General features: G+C 44.5%; 1 protein-coding gene across 1 annotated transcript in view; it reads left to right on the top strand.

Moving 5' to 3' along the window:
- Window positions 1-4,079: 4,079 nt before the first annotated feature.
- Window positions 4,080-17,405, top strand: part of LOC133139258 (E3 ubiquitin-protein ligase MARCHF9-like) — a 21,021-nt gene continuing 7,695 nt past the window's right edge. The window contains exon 1 of the mRNA XM_061258680.1: window positions 4,080-4,539. Coding sequence (XP_061114664.1) covers window positions 4,201-4,539 — 339 coding nt within the window. The 5' untranslated portion in view covers window positions 4,080-4,200. The remainder of the gene's footprint in view (window positions 4,540-17,405) is intronic.

Here is a 17,405-nt window from a genome sequence, read left to right as displayed (position 1 = left end):
TCAGGATAAACAGGTCAGGATAATGAATGAATGAATGAATGTTCCTCATTTTCATTTCCCCAGCTCCCACACCTGTTGGTTGTTTTTGTTCATTTGTGAATGTATGTAAGCCTGCCTGTTTCCTTTGCTAGTGCGTCTGCTTTCGTTGCTGTTATATTCCTGTCCCCGGTACTAGCCACTGCTTCCATTACACATTACATCACATCACATTACATTACATCACATTAATGGCATTTGGCAGACGCTCTTATCCAGAGCGACGTACAGGTGATTAGACTAAGCAGGAGACAGTCCTCCCCTGGAGCAATGCAGGGTTAAGGGCCTTGCTCAAGGGCCCAACGGCTGTGCGGATCTTATTGCGGCTACACCGGGGATCGAACCATCGACCTTGCGGGTCCCAGTCATGTACCTTAACCACTACGCTGCAGGCCGCCCCCTGTGCTTCCCCGGGCCCGGTATACTTCTGTGGTTTCTGCTCTGTTCGTTTTTCTGGTTTACTACCCCTGCCTGCCTTTCTGTATTTGGACTCCTGGATCACGTCTCTGTACTGTTGCCTACATTGGACTGCCTACCCGTTATTTGACTCTGCCTGTTTATTTAACTGTGCACCTGATTTTCCTTCTGTTGCCTGGATTTTGACCATTGCATTGATTTGACCATTTTGAACATCTCACTGTTATTATATTCTGCCATTTTCTATCCATCCCTGAGTCTGCACATGGTCCTTCTGTCCCACTGCCCGACAGTCTGCATTCAAGAGCGCATTGCTTACTAAGGAAAGTAGGCAGTATGTTTAGACGGCACATAGATCGAGAACGCAGGAGTTAGCATCCAGTGTTGGGCATGGCCCTGGTCTTATGGTGATATGTCTGTACATGTGATAGCATGGTTGGTCACCTGATGATCTGAATGATCATGTGACCTGCCATTGTATGGTCTGCAGCAGATGTAACACTCCACTTTTAGACTAAAAAGGTTTTGTCTCACCTGACCCGAAAACTACATCTAAATGGTTTCTTGTGAACTCCATGAGACATTTCAAGGGATTTTAGTCATAGTTCCTGCTCCAAAACGCATTCCAAAATGTAACGCAAATGCAATGTGTCCATTGCACTTTTGCTTTGCATTTTGTCGTATGTTGCTGTACATTTCCGTTGTTGTTCTTCCTTTTGTTTTTTATATGTATTGTTTCTGTATTTGGAAGACATTTTCCTAAATGTTTATGCTTTTGCATTTGAAGTGTGATGGTCTGTGTGGGCCACCGTAGTGGGAGGCCTGGGCAGGCCCGTCACATGGCGGCTACTGAGGGCTGTGAGAACTGAACATGGAGGAAGCAGAATGTGTGTTTCTTGGCTGTGCTGTAAACATCCTGCCTGTGCAATCTGTCTGCAGTTGGCAGGGTGGATGGGTGGAGTGTGCTGTCTGTGTGAGAGTTTGTGTGTGTGTGTGTGTGTGTGTGTGTGTGTGTGTGTGTGTGTGTGTGTGTGTGTGTGTGTGTTTCCAAACCAGTGATCTGGCCTCATTGTGCAGGGCTCCATGGTAACCTACATGACATATGGCATGGCCTCGCTCCTGAGCACTTGCCAAATCATGGAGATTTCCTGTTCTAAGAGCAACTGTCCAACTTCACACCCACCTCTCTGATCCTGACCCCCCACCCCAATCCTGAGCCCCCCTCCCCAATCCAGTTCACCCCACCCAATTCTGGCGTGCTGAGACATGCCTGCCTCTTTACACAGCTAACTGAAGTGATTTTAAGAGGGGAGCTAGACGACAATTTGTGGGCCGACGCTCAGGGTTTTAACGGTGGAGCGAGTATCGGGACCACGGACAGCGACCATAACGCGACTGCGGCATTAGCTGGATTCTCAGCCCCCTTAACTCGCCGGCCGCCCTGCCTGTTTGGGAAGTACCTGCGACTTATGTCGTCACACAGAGTTTGTAGCGTTTTTGTAGAAACTCAACAAATCAAAACGCAATAGCCCAATTAGCGTAAACTGAAAACGTGAGGCAAGTAGCCTACACCTCCGTGCATGGGCAAAAATGTAATAGGAAATCAATCATACCAAGACACTGCATATGCATCTGTGAGACAGCGATACGTTCGTAACTGGACTACTTTTCCTTCTCTGTGTGTTTGCACGTTAGTTCATTTAATAGGCTATGCTAAATCATGTACTGCAATAGTGGGTAGGTTTTCATAGCTGCAACGAGTCATACGTGTTACAACGTTATTTTAATGCATGTCCGTTACTTTTCATAACAAACGAGGCAACATCGCTTTCAGATCTTGTATAGTAAGAACTTCTAATGAGGGGGGGTCACCATGGCAGCTGAGGGGAATAGACGAGCGTGTGAAATAAGCTGAGGCAATAGGTATTCATCCAGGCATTCATACATTTATTAATGAAACATAAATGCACAACACTTACAGCCAGGGCTGTTGACGGCACATGCACAGGTCGTTCCAGATCATTTATGATATCACACACCAGCAGAACGCACTGAGTAGCCGGAAAGGGTTTCTGTTCGGGCGAAATATTAGTTGTTTACAAGAGTCACATTCCAGCCAGACCACGACCATATCTTTAACGTATACAAACGTTCACACACAATCGTAGTCGCACATAAGCGCGCAAACACACAAGGCCTGACTGACGTTCGGATTTCCCGGGTCAAACTAACACGTGTTCTACGCGTCACGGCAGAGATCAGAACCTCGGACAGCGGCGCTGTCAACGCGCAGGGAAAAGCTGGGCATTTTTCCCCTCGCGGAGAGAGATCAGAAAAGGAAATATTCAGTACAAGATAGGGGGGGAAACAAACCAACTGCAAGATTTTGGAATGCAGACGATGCTTCGGGAAGCATGCTATTGTGACACAAGGAGCGACGCAGGTCCAGACTCAAAGTCATTAATTTCGACGAGAGAACAGAAATGTCGACTTTATTGCTCTCTTCCTGGTAAAAATGTTTTAATCGCCATCAGAATTGTTTCGATTGTATTTGGTGCGAATGTACTACACCACGTCGGCGTCACCGCGCCACTCTGGAAGAGAAATTCGCCGTTTTCCTTTTTTGGTTGAATCATCTTTCCGTTCTGTGCAGGACCGTTGCACAAGGGACAGAAACATGATGGATATTCGAGGCAAAGGGAATACGCGCTTTGCCCCTCGTTTTTGGTGTCTGGTCCGATCCGATTTAAAATGCAAACACGTTGGATTGTGAATCGCGTCTCGGCGGTGTTCGGCGAGGGGACGGTGTGGGACGGATTCTCAGTAGATCCACCAGAAAAAAACAGGAAACAACAGGGAAGAATCACCATGATCTAACAGCCGGGATGCTATCGAGACATAGACAAAAGGACTACTGTTACGTTTGATTTCATCTCTCAGTATTGATGTTCTATCTCTTTGGATTATGGTGCTGGAAGTGACATCCAGACATGCCTGTGTGGATCGACTGATAACGTGGTATTGTCCGTTTTTTAAGTGCCATTTTCTAGTTCCCTTGTTTCTCTGTTACTCACTCTCTGACTTGCTCCCTGTCTCGTGGTCTTCTGCCTTGTACAGCAGAACACTCAACTGCCGATGCAAACCGCGGACAGTGCGTTCTTAAACCCAGATTCGCAGATATACCACAGGCAACAGGCTCTGAAATATTAATAGGATAGCGACTTTACGATAATCATTACTATCCGCGCATTGAATATTTGGGAATCAGCACGGCGCAATTTTTTCGGAATTATTGAAAAGAAGCCTGTCGGTCCATGGGGTAAAAAGCATGTAGCCTACTACCCGTTCCCCACATTGGTTTATACAAATGCCATCAGTTGAACTACTGAACGTGTCTCTTTCCTTACGAGCTCTTTTTGAATATTTATTGACCGACTTCTTTCTTCCAAAGTAGTCTAACTTCTGTACTCCTCCTTTTGTCTTGCGATGACCCACAATATTTCACCGTTGACCCGATCACATGCAGCAGTAGTTGTATTAATAATAAGCTAAGAATACTAATAATACTAATAATACTACTACTACTAATAATAATAATAATAATAATAATAATAATAATACACAAAACCTGCAGTCGCAATATTATAAATATAGCTCAAGCTATATAGGCCTAGCTACTGTTTAGGCTATACTATATAGCCTACCAATTTCCGTCTATTCCCCACCTATAAGCAGATGTAGTCAAAAATGTTTAAGTATCGGATCCGCATGTTTTTCAACGAACTGAAAGTACTGGTTTTGATGCGGTCCGATGCCAGTCGGCCTGACAACGACGTAGACCCAGACAGGCGAGCGAGCATGCGGGGCCTCGGCATGGGCGGCTGCGGCTGGCCGCCTTTCGGTGACTGTTCCGCCCGGGACGACGAGGAGGAGTACTACGGGACGGACCCTCGGCCGCGGAGCCTAGCTTTTGAGGAGAAGGATCCGAAACTGCAACCCGGCCTAGACGCCGTGTCTCTCGCAAGCAGCATGGATAGCGGTATCCGCACGCCCCAATGCCGGATCTGCTTCCAGGGTCCTGAGCAGGTAGGTCCGCCCGCCTGACTGTCTGACCTCTCTCGATTAAATGCGTCTGCTTGTTTTTATGTTGCGGTGGGGTAATTGGTATGGGTTTATTCACAGTAAATATTAGCCTACACGTTCTTCATTTGGCGATCACTGTAAATGTCTGAGAGGGCAGCGCTTAAAGACAAAAGACGCACGTAGACAAACTGAAGCCTACCTGTGTAGGCTCCGTCTGTCTCTGTTATAACAATACACCTGCACACGGGAAGAGTGAACGAACGGCAGAGGACTGGTAAAATAATTTGAAACATGGCATCGTTGTTTTATATATGTCTACAGATGTTATTCCATCCACAGGAAGGATGTGTGTGTTTGTGAGAAAGTCATTTTTCTCTCGAGCCTGTAGTGGCGGCAATCTGCCTAGCTTGTAAGTCTGTGTACACGCGCTGTATACTAAGCAGATAGTTGAGTGTAAAATCGCTTACTCATATTTATAGAAGGTTCTCGTAAATGCAAAATTAAGGGAACGCGTTTACAACCGCCTCCCCTGTCCGTAGACAGTGATTAGTATCAATAGCGACACAGCTTCCAGATTACATTCTTTCACTTCGTTTTTCGTCCATGCTCGTCCATAGGCGACAACTAGACACCCTGCTTCTGTCCGTGGGATGTGCCACGAAATGCGACGACGAGCCAAAACACAACAGACGAAAGGCGGGCCCCTGCGTGTTAATGCATTTACTGTATCTCCCCTGTTTTTTTCATTTTTTTTTTCATTTTGCCTCAAAGAAATACGAACAATGGCCCACTCATGAGACCAATCACATCGTTAGCGTCTCGCTCGCCTGTTTGGTATCTTAAGGTTCGTGATCGCGCGGGAAGGCTGATCTCTGTGGTGGAGAGTCTGGCAGGCCACAGTCCGATTAATCGATAATAGAGCGAATGAGTTGCTAGGGCGATTATTCTGAGTTGTGTTGAGTTGTATGTGAATAAATGTACAGTATACCTGCTAAGTCATAATTAGCTGAAGTTCAGCGCAGGTTGTAGCAATTATAGCAATCATGTCTGTATGTTTATTGAGTTTTTAAGGTAAAATAATGCGTAAGCAACCACAACTGATCTGTGGTCCAATCTATATTTTCTGTTGTGCACACTGTACAATTGAGTTGAGACTAAAGCCCAGGTCCTAAGTACCAGTTTCTTTAACTCCACACATTTGTGTGAATTTCTGTAGGTTTCCAAACCCAGACCTCAATGAGACTCTGTAGCTCTCGGGTCAGTATCATCCATTATTCATCAGCTCAACAGACATTCTTATCCAGAGCATACTCAAACCGACCCCACACATCATACCATTTACCAAGCACACATTTCACACCAGCCCCACACACACATCATAACATTTACTTTACCAAACACACATTTCACAATAAAAGCAGCCCCACACACACTTCATAACATTTACCAAACACACATTTCACACCATTTCACACCAGCCCCACGCACACATTATAACATTTACTTTACCAAACATACATTTCAAACCAGCCCCACGCACATAATAACATTTAATTGGACATTTCATCAGATATTTATGTCTGCATTATACTGCAGGGTGTGTTCTTCTTCTTGTTATAATGACTACTACTGTCCCAGGGATTGGGACCAATTACATTTCAGTTCAGCCAGTTCCAGAAAGGTCAAATTCAAATTTAAACTCCCATAATGCTCCGTGGGGAGTTTTCAGCGAATGGACTGGATTTCAGGTCTCTTCCTGAACTGAAGGAGCTGAAATTGAACTATACCTGGTTACTTTTTCTTCTTGTTCAGCATAAGAAATGGGAGTGACAAGATCTCGACGTAGTGACACCTTAACAGCGTGCTCAAAAACAAAAACATTAGAAATAATTATTTTCTAAGATACCCACGTGTTGATGATACATTCAGCTGAGCAAGCACAGATCGTAAGACTTTCAGACACACCATAGGGGTAACATACTTCCTACAAAATATGTCCTCCGTTATGACTTTCAAGCTTTCCTAAAGTGAAATTAACCGCCATTAACTCTCCATTATCATAGCAATGAAATTACAGGCGATTACTCTCGCCACTACAGAGGAGAAATCCATTCATGCATTCAATACTAATTTGTGCAGTAATAATAAAAATGCTTGCACTTGGATTTTTGCTTGATATCCTTTTGGCATGAGCCAGGTCCACCACCTGGTTTATTTTTAGGTGAGGTTGTTAGCGTCCCTCCGGTAAACGCAGGGCTACCGCGCAATCTTGATTTGCGTGGTTCTTTGTGAAAACGGATTCACGGAGTTTCGGCAGAGGTGGTTCTCGCGAGGCATTTCGGGAGGAAAAATGAAATAAAAAAATCTAAAGTCGATTTTCCATCCCAACATTCAATGCTCACCTCATGTTATATGTGAAGAGATTTTATAATATTAAACATAAAAACGATCCTTGTGATAACCACACTTAGTCATTTGGCTTTTTGTTTGTGGCTTTAAAATTGTGTAAAACCATCACCGCCCGTGCCCCACTGCTGCAACGTGTTTAATAGTAGCAAGGTTTTAAGAACACATTCAGTATATTGGCAAATGCGTTAATACACTCTTAATTTACAGCACCGCCGCTCCTGTCGGGATACATGTGTTAGTTTGAGAGAGGTGCTGTGCGAGGATGCTGTACATTAGTTAAAAATAGCGGATGTGTACATTTTTATTGTTCTAAACCCCACATTATTCAAAGAGGCTCTGGAGAGCCCCATTACTTTGCATAGGAAGGCCTAAAGAGGTGTTTAGCCAAGGTTACAAACACCCCCAGGGGTAAATAATTCCAGATATCTCCCGGAACGGTCAAGCAATAAAAGTAATACTGCATCTCAGAGCCACACAGAGTCCTTTTGGGGGGCAGGTGCTCAACGTGCGGGAAAAAGGCACATGACCTAGAAACAACCTGTTATATTTCAGAATATATTTCATCAAAATGAAGTAATGATATCCGATGACAGCAACGATAATAATACAATTATACAATTAATACAATAATAATATATTTTCTGTTTAATGGGGCGAAAGGGGCAGGTTCTTGGGCGAACATAGTCACCCCCGCCCTGCACAAGCTTGCTATAGCTGTAGGTTTGTGCGTATAAAAGGGGCACAAATCTAGCATAAAATCAAAAGCATCTGCCTTAGCTCAGTGCGAGAGACTCTTCCTGCTGTGAATGTAATCTCATCTGGCCCAAACCCACACCTACTCCCACTCAGCCAGGAGACACAGCAGTGTGCCGGCCCATACGCCCCACCCACCCAACACCCACGCTCCTACTACTACCCAGCACCACCACGTGGGTCTCTCCACGTGCCAACGTCGGTGTTTTTACACGGGCAGAAAGCAAGAGTATTTTCACACAAGACGGGCAGAAAGTGAGATTGTTTATAGACGGGCAGAACGCGAGACCGTTCAGAGACGGGCAGAATATGTATCTGCTTATAAACGGGCAGACCGTGTGACTGTTTATAGACGGGCAGGACACAACACTGTTTATAGACGGGCAGAACGTGAGACTGTTTATAGACGGGCAGGACACAAGACTGTTTATAGATGGGCAGAACGTGAGACTGTTTATAGACGGGCAGAATACAAGACTGTTTATAGATGGGCAGAACACAAGACTGTTTATAGATGGGCAGAACGCGAGACTGTTTATAGACGGGCAGAACGTGAGACTGTTTATAGACGGGCAGAACATGTGTCTGTTCATAGATGGACAGAACGCAAGACTGTTTATAGACGGGCAGAACATGTGTCTGTTCATAGATGGGCAGAACGTGAGACTGTTTATAGACGGGCAGAACATGTGTCTGTTCATAGATGGGCAGAACGTGAGACTGTTCATAGACGGGCAGAACGTGAGACTGTTTATAGACGGGCAGAACGTGAGACTGTTTATAGATGGGCAGAACGTGAGACTGTTCATAGATGGGCAGAACGTGAGACTGTTTATAGACGGGCAGAACGTGTGTCTGTTCATAGATGGGCAGAACGTGAGACTGTTTATAGACGGGCAGAACGTGAGACTGTTTATAGACGGGCAGGACACAAGACTGTTCATAGATGGGCAGAACATGTGTCTGTTCATAGATGGGCAGAACGTGAGACTGTTTATAGATGGGCAGAACATGTGTCTGTTCATAGATGGGCAGAACGTGAGACTGTTTATAGACGGGCAGAACATGTGTCTGTTTATAGATGGGCAGAACGTGAGACTGTTTATAGACGGGCAGTACACAAGACTGTTTATAGATGGGCAGAACGCGAGACTGTTTATAGACGGGCAGAACATGTGTCTGTTCATAGATGGGCAGAACGTGAGACTGTTTATAGACGGGCAGAACATGTGTCTGTTCATAGATGGGCAGAACGTGAGACTGTTTATAGACGGGCAGAACATGTGTCTGTTCATAGATGGGCAGAACGTGAGACTGTTTATAGACGGGCAGAACGTGAGACTGTTTATAGACGGGCAGAACGTGAGACTGTTTATAGACGGGCAGAACGTGAGACTGTTCATAGACAGGCAGCATCAGCCGGTAAAAGCTGGGTGGATTCATGGGCATCGCTCATTTCTGAAGAGGGAATTTAAACCATTGTTTGAATCAGCAGATAATGAAGCCATTCTGCTCTCAGATTTGACCTCACAGTCCTGATTCATTTATTTGTTTATTTATGTATTTATTTGTCCTTTTTGGATATCAGACAACTGCTTCAAGCTGTCAAATCTCATCATCACTTATGTGATTCGAACAAGAGTAGTGACTTCAATTGCTTGCATTTATTTATTTATTATGTATGGATGCCTATGATTTGACAAACTGGCGCTGAATGGGGATCTCTGATATACAGTGTAAGAGTGTCCCAGAGTTTGGGGACCTACAGTAAAAAATAATAAGTTTTAAAACCAAACTTTTGGCACTTTGGTTGCAAAGAGTAGTCTGTTTCTCCTTGGTAATGTGTGAGCATGTCTTGCATATATTCAAATCCCATGATTTGCTTCATAAACCAGGAATGAAAATGTCACATTTTTAAGCTAACTGGAAGCCAGTGCTATCTAACGCCCTGGCCGCTGAATTTTATATGAGCTGCGGTGTCCAATGTCACAGCTAAGGAGTCTTGTCTATTTGATAAAAGGAAAGCATTGGTGATTGTCTCTGGATCTTATCTTTGCTATATTTATAAGTTGATAAAAGGGGAGTGGCAGTGTTTCTGACACATGATTTCAGATTTAGCACAAGTTTAAGTTTACTCCAACAGTTCTACTTTTAGGCTTAAAGAAATGTTTGTACTTACACTGTCTATGCATTCAGATAGTTTGGCGGAAGTGCGGGGTGGGTGTGCTGGCTCTACTGGAGCTCATTAGGAAAAATCTGTAAACTGTGTCGGAACACAGCTGGGGATGACCTTCCTGTCACAGTGAGGAGGCCAGGGAACACAGCAGGAAGCGTGTGTGTATGTGTGTGTGTGTGTGTGTGTGTGTGCGTGAGCGTGCACATGGCTGTGTCTGTGTGTGCGTGCACGTTTGTGTGTTTATGTGCATGTCTGTGTGTGCATGTGCTCGTGCATTTTTGTGTGAGCGCGCACATGGATGTGTGTGTGTGTGTGTGCGCGCACACGTGTGTGTTTTCATGTGCATGTCTGAGAGTGTGTGTGTGCGTGTTTGCGTGTGTGCGTGTGTGTGTGTGTGTGCCTGCACGTGTGTATGCATGTTTATGTGCATGTCTGTGTGCATGTACAGTTAGGTTTGCAATTATTCGCATCCTTCATAAATATGCCCAAAGTACTATGAACTAAAAAATACAGTTATTGACATAAACTTTCCCAACATGTATAAAGTACTGTGCTTTATTAATGCTTCAATATAATTCACCACAGATAAGAAATGTATTTCCTCAAGAAACAGGTTTCACAATTATTGGTGATGACAAAGATGGCAGCCTTGAGTTGACATGGAAGTGAAGTCTTATGGTTCTTTTAACCTCTCCAATGCTTTAGCTGTGATCCTTTGGTTCTTTGTGCCTCCCTCACCATCCTCCTTTGCTGGCAAATTAAACCAAGCCTAGTCCTGCTTAGCTCATCAGAAACATTGTTTCGGTGGTTTCCACAGCAAACCCCAATATGGTACATCAGCAGTGTTCGAGTACCAACCCTCCTCATCACTGATTACTTGATAACTACATTGGATGTGAGTACACTTTGTCTTCCCTGCTGTAAAATCCAGCTATGCCAGCTTCACCAGCTTGAAAATTGAGCTGGTCATAAGCTGGTCTAGTTTGATATCAGCTCGTCAACCAGCTAGTGCCGGTAGCTTGTCTGAGCTGGTAGCTGGCCAATCAGCTACCAGCTGTTCTGAAACATATCTTGAGCTGTTTTTTTCAGCAGGGCTGCTCCCTTACAGTTACTTTCGATGAAATTCAAACTAGCTGACATAAAATCCTGGCAATAGCCTTTGCAGATTTGAAATTCATGTTTCGCATAGGCTCCATACGTGTATGTGCTCCACAGAAATCAGGTGTTTCACATAATGTTTGGACCTGAGGGGCCAAGAGCGATGTTTTGTGTCAGAGAGAGCACAGTGAAAACAGAGGGAAACCGAGAGGGCTAGGTTTTGAGTTGAAACAGGGCCTTCATGTTGTCATAAAGCTTGCTAAAGCCTATGTTCAGCTGTGAAAGTGCTGCAAAATCTACCCTTCTATCTTTATTTTTCCTATCTATAGTTTTTTTACATACAGTAGTTACACGGGCATACTTCTGGATTGCTACCCAATGTTTTGTGCTTGTTAAGAAGCTTACATTATCAGTATAATTGAAATATCAGAATCTCCTGCTAAAAAGTGCAGGTTGGCTGGTTTAATGGTATTTCAAGTTTCTTCTTCTCGTTGTTACTCTTACATTAATTTGACATGGCTTTAAAAAAGCAACTAAATTCCCTTATGTTATGTTATGTAAATAGTTGAATATAACGCTATAACAACAAAAACAATATAAGCTACAACATAACGAGAATCAACTGATGAGAAATAATCGGTTAATAATTAAGATTCATTATTATTATTATTATTATTTTATGTGGTTGTGCTTCTTAGCAGAAAAGGCTATGACAGGTAATGGCATCGTCTCACTGCCATCCACCCAATTACCTGCACAAACACGATTAGCGCTTCAGGAGGTGTGCATTATTAATGCTAATCAGCTGTCAGTCAGGGCCTTCAGGCCCCAGGGCCGAGCTGATTCTGGGAGACGACACGCACGTGTCCACTGATCAACGTGTCCACTGATCCACGTGTCCACTGATCAACGTGTCCACTGATCCACGTGTCCACTGATCAACGTGTCCACTGATCAACGTGTCCACCGATCCACGTGTCCACTGATCAACGTGTCCACTGATCCACGTGTCCACTGATCCACGTGTCCACTGATCCACGTGTCCACTGATCCACGTGTCCACTGATCCACGTGTCCACTGATCCACGTGTCCACTGATCAACGTGTCCACCGATCAACGTGTCCACCGATCCACGTGTCCACTGATCAACGTGTCCACTGATCCACGTGTCCACTGATCAACGTGTCCACTGATCCACGTGTCCACTGATCAACGTGTCCACTGATCCACGTGTCCACTGATCAACGTGTCCACTGATCCACGTGTCCACTGATCAACGTGTCCACTGATCCACGTGTCCACTGATCAACGTGTCCACTGATCCACGTGTCCACTGATCCACGTGTCCACTGATCAACGTGTCCACTGATCCACGTGTCCACTGATCAACGTGTCCACTGATCCACGTGTCCACCGATCAACGTGTCCACCGATCCACGTGTCCACTGATCCACGTGTCCACTGATCCACGTGTCCACTGATCCACGTGTCCACCGATCAACGTGTCCACTGATCCACGTGTCCACTGATCCACGTGTCCACTGATCCACGTGTCCACTGATCCACGTGTCCACTGATCAACGTGTCCACTGATCCACGTGTCCACTGATCCACGTGTCCACTGATCAACGTGTCCACTGATCCACGTGTCCACTGATCCACGTGTCCACCGATCCACGTGTCCACCGATCAACGTGTCCACTGATCCACGTGTCCACTGATCAACGTGTCCACTGATCCACGTGTCCACTGATCCACGTGTCCACTGATCCACGTGTCCACTGATCAACGTGTCCACTGATCCACGTGTCCACTGATCCACGTGTCCACTGATCCACGTGTCCACTGATCCCACCATGATTCAGGGAGACTACACACACATGTCCACTGATCCCACCATGATTCTGGGAGACAACATGCAAGGCAGATGCTCCTCGAGTTACTGCTCCTCAAGCTGAATTTTAGCTCATTACTTCCTGTAAACCATGTCAATGTTTTGGCATTAGTGAATACTCGGGACACATGACCAGCTTTATTGCTGGCCACTGTTAGGAGTTTTTTTAGATATCGTATTCCTGAAGTGTTCTATTACTCCTGGCCTGGCAGAGTTCATTTGAAGAGGGTGACCATCTTTGTGCATTATATATGCTTTATACTTTAAGCGGAATTAAAAGAAATACATCCAACAGCGATCTTGGAACAGGAATAATCTTGCGTTTGAGAGGAACGGAGCCATCATATGAACAGTTTTGTATTGCGCCTTTATTTAAATTTTCAGTTTATTTAAAGTTTTGCTGCCGCATATCAGTCATTGTGTAATCGAGCCAGGTTCTGTATTAGCCTCATTCCTTTTTTTCAGTACGGTTTGTTGGTAAATACATGTGAGGTGACATTGGCTCAGGTGGTAAGTCGGAGGGTTGCTGGTTCGATCCCGTCCTGGGTGTGTTGAAGTGTCCCTGAGCAAGACACCTAACCCACAAATGCTCCTGATGAGCAGGTTGGTGACTTGCATGGCAGCCAGTCACCGTTGGTAAAGGCACTGTATAAATGCCAACCATTTACATGCAGTTGTGTGTATGCTAAATTATCTCACCCTTGAGTAGATGTTTATGTGTTAGCGAGTGAGATATTTATTTGATGCTAATTAGTCAGTATGTAATGTACGCGCCAAGCAAAGGAGGGATGTCTTGACTTTAGGTGCGCCAGGAGAATATCTTCAATTTACACAAATTGGAATCAGTCTAAGAATTATTACCTAAACCACAAGGGTACTTAATATTCTCACCAAGAGTAACAACAAGGTTTGTGTGGATTGATGAAGATTCACTAACATTTGATTATTCTTTTGTTTCTCGATGGCTGTGGTCTGACCGGCCTGGAATAGCCTGCTGCAACCTTTTCTCTGAAGAAAATGACTGCTTTTAACTACCATTTTCAATATTTATACAGTACTGTGCAAAGGTTTTAGGCAGGTGTGAAAAATGCTGTAAAGTAAGAATGCTTTCAAAAATAGAAATATTAATAGTTTATTTCTATCAATTAATAAAATGCAAAGTGAGTGAACAGAAGAAGAATCTAAATCAAATCAATATTTGGTGTGACCACCCTTTGCCTTCAAACCAGCATTAATTCTTCTAGGTACACTTGCACAAAGTCAGGGATTTTGTAGGCATATAGTCAGGTGTGTGATAAACCAATTATACCAAACAGGAGCTAATGGTCATCAATTTAATATGTAGGTTGAAACACAATCATTCATTGAAACAGAAAAGGCAAAAATTTCAAGGCAGACAGGGGTTTCCAGATATGCTGTCCAAGCTCTGTTGAAGAAGCACAAAGAAACAGGCAATGTTGAGGACCGTAGACGTAGTGGTCGGTCAAGGAAACTTAGTGCAGCAGATGAAAGACACATCATACTTACTTCCCTTCGCAATCGGAAGATGTCCAGCAGTGCCATCAGCTTAAAATTGGTTGAAATCAGTGGCACCCAGGTACACCCATCTACTGTGCAGAGAAGCTTGGTCAGAAGTGATATTCATGGAAGAAAAAGCCATGGAGAAAAAGAATGAGTGTCTGCAGGCAACAGTTAAGCATGGTGGAGGTTCCTTGCAAGTTTGGGGCTGCATTTCTGCAAATGGAGTTGGGGATTTGGTCAGAATTAATGGTATCCTCAATGCTGAGAAATACAGGCAGATACTTATCCATCATGTAATACCATCAGGGAGACATCTGATTGGCCCAAAATGTATTCTGCAGCAGGACAACAACCCCAAACATACAGCCAATGTCATTAAGAACTATCTTCAGCGTAAAGAAGAACAAGGAGTCCTGGCAGTGATGGTGTAGCCCCCACAGAGCCCTGATCTCAACATCATCGTGTCTGTCTGGGATTACATGAAGAGACAGAAGCATTTGAGGCTGCCACAGAAGAACAGTGACTAGTTCTCCAAGATGTTTGGAACAACCTACCTGCCAGGTTCCTTCAAAGACTAAGACTAAGAATACCAAGAAGAATTGATGCTGTTTTGAAGGCAAAGGATGGTCACACCAAATATTGATTTGTTTTACTATTAACATTTCTATTTTTTAAAGCATATTTTTTAAAGCATTCTTATTTTACAATATTTCTTCACACCTGTCTAAAACTTTTGCACAGTACTGTATATTCAATATTCAATATAAAGCCCATAAGGCCAGTGCCACAGAGATTCAGACTGCCAGAGTGATATCCGAGAAAAGGTCAGAGTAGATAATGGTGTCAGTGTTACCGAACAGACACATAGAGGAACATTCCTATCCAGAATAGATAATGATGTTAGTGTTACAGAACAGAACAAACTGTTTACATTATAATTTTTTTTTTTTACATAATACAGTGAATATTATTTTCAATGTCCTTTAAGGACGCAGGGTCTCAGGAGGTTAATATCCTCACTCATCAGCCCGCTTAAACCCACCGAAAAACCATGACCGGCGCTGTGGATTGCCGTTTGTCCACCAGTTCTTCAGTAACCATGGGCAGGTTTTAAAAACAGTGTCACATAGAGAAGGGAAGAAGTGGTGCTTGTTTCTGGCTGTGTGGTAACAGCAGACTGGCCCTGAAGGCTGCTCTTGTGCCTGCTGCATGTCGGCTGTGCTGAGAGCACTCTAAAGGTCAGGCTCTGCATAATACATCAGGGATTAGGGCTGTGCCAGCCTCCTCGGCAAACAGGAAGTCCTGCAAGCTGACTCACTGTTGGACAATTCTAACCTCTTACCTCACTTCCTGTTCAGTAGTCCCTTATCTGGAAGCAGTGCAAGCAGACACACGCACGCACACAAACAAAATAAAAACACACACATACAGTGTATACACACACACGCGTAAGCACACACACATTCACATTCACAAACACATACAAACACACACATGCAAATACAGAAACACACTGACACATACAAATGTGCACCCACCTCCAAAAGCAGGCATACACAAGTGCTCTCTCACACATACACATGCAGTGCAGTATACATGGCCACTGTGTAGAGTTTGCGCGTTCTCCCCGTGTTGGCGTGGGTTTGCTCCGGGTACTCCGGTTTCCTCCCACAGTCCAAAGACATGCAGGTTAGGCTGATTGGAGAGTCTAAATTGCCCGTAGGTATGAGTGTGTGAGTGAATGGTGTGTGTGCCCTGCGATGGACTGGCGACCTGTTTAGGGTGTATTCCTGCCTTTCGCCCAATGGATGCTGGGATAGGCTCCAGCCCCCCTGCGACCCTGTTCAGGATAAGCGGGTTAGGATAATGAATGAATGAATGAATGAATAAACACTGGAGGCATGGTGGTGTAGCGGATAGCACTGTTGCTGCCGCTCCACCTAACTGCACCTAAAAAGTAATCATGTCTAGAACAAATTTGGAACATCTCAGCGAAACTATCCGGATGGATAGATTGTACCCTGGGTGGAAAACACAAGTTGAAACATACTTTCATTTTATTTTTGGGTGAACTGCCCCTTTACCTTGTTTGCTTTAACTGAAAGGTATTCCTGAATTAAGGAACAGCTTCAACCAGACTTCTATTCGCTATTTCATATGGTTGCTGCCACTTGCTGAGTGGGATTTGAATCTATTGGAAGATTTCTTTCAGGAAATGGAAAGCTATGAACCAACACCAACATCACCGATCACACTTAGTTCTGTGACATTATAGGTTGGTTTCACAGACATAGACATAGATAGACATAGAAAATTGAGTTTTGTATGAAGAATCTCCATTGAAAATTGAATTTAGTCAAGGACTACGCTTAAGCTGCATCTATGAAACAGGCCAAATACGTAGGCCAACAAAGCTTGTTGTGGGCTACAGTCATTGGATAGCCTAAAGTATATCCATACTTCAGTATACCTTTAGATTAACGCTTACTATTTAATTGAGACAATCATTTTGAGTGTTAAGGCCAGTGGTCCTCACTCCTGGTCCTGGAGAGCCGCAGGGGGTGCTGGTTTTGTTTTAGCGAGAAACCAGGTGAGTTGAGCTAACTGTTTAATGAACTGCTTTCATTGATCAATTAAGTGCTGAGTAACAGGAAAAGCCAGCACACCGTGCGGCTCTCCAGGACCAGGAATGAGTATAGTTGAGTATAGACCACAGGTATAGTTAAATAACCTGTAGATGGTTGATTCGGATCAGGGAGGTTAAATCTCTCCGGTCCCTGGGTCCGGGGGACGCCCATGTTCGCTCTGTCGGATGACTCATGGCTCGCCGTCACGGTCGCCAGGCCGACGGAACAGTCACGCTCGTTTTGGATGACCAAACACAACCGGGGGAGATAGCCTCCCTGCCATCTCTGCGAAAGCTGCTGCTAGCACGTCTCCCACGGATTCACGCAGTGTGGGATATGTATAAGTGGGAGAGGAACTGTCACTGGAAAGAGTCCAGGCAGAAAGTAGGC

This window comes from Conger conger, chromosome 10 (assembly GCF_963514075.1).
Source record: "Conger conger chromosome 10, fConCon1.1, whole genome shotgun sequence".
Lineage (NCBI taxonomy): Eukaryota > Metazoa > Chordata > Actinopteri > Anguilliformes > Congridae > Conger > Conger conger.
This window is presented reverse-complemented; position numbering and strand designations above follow the sequence as displayed.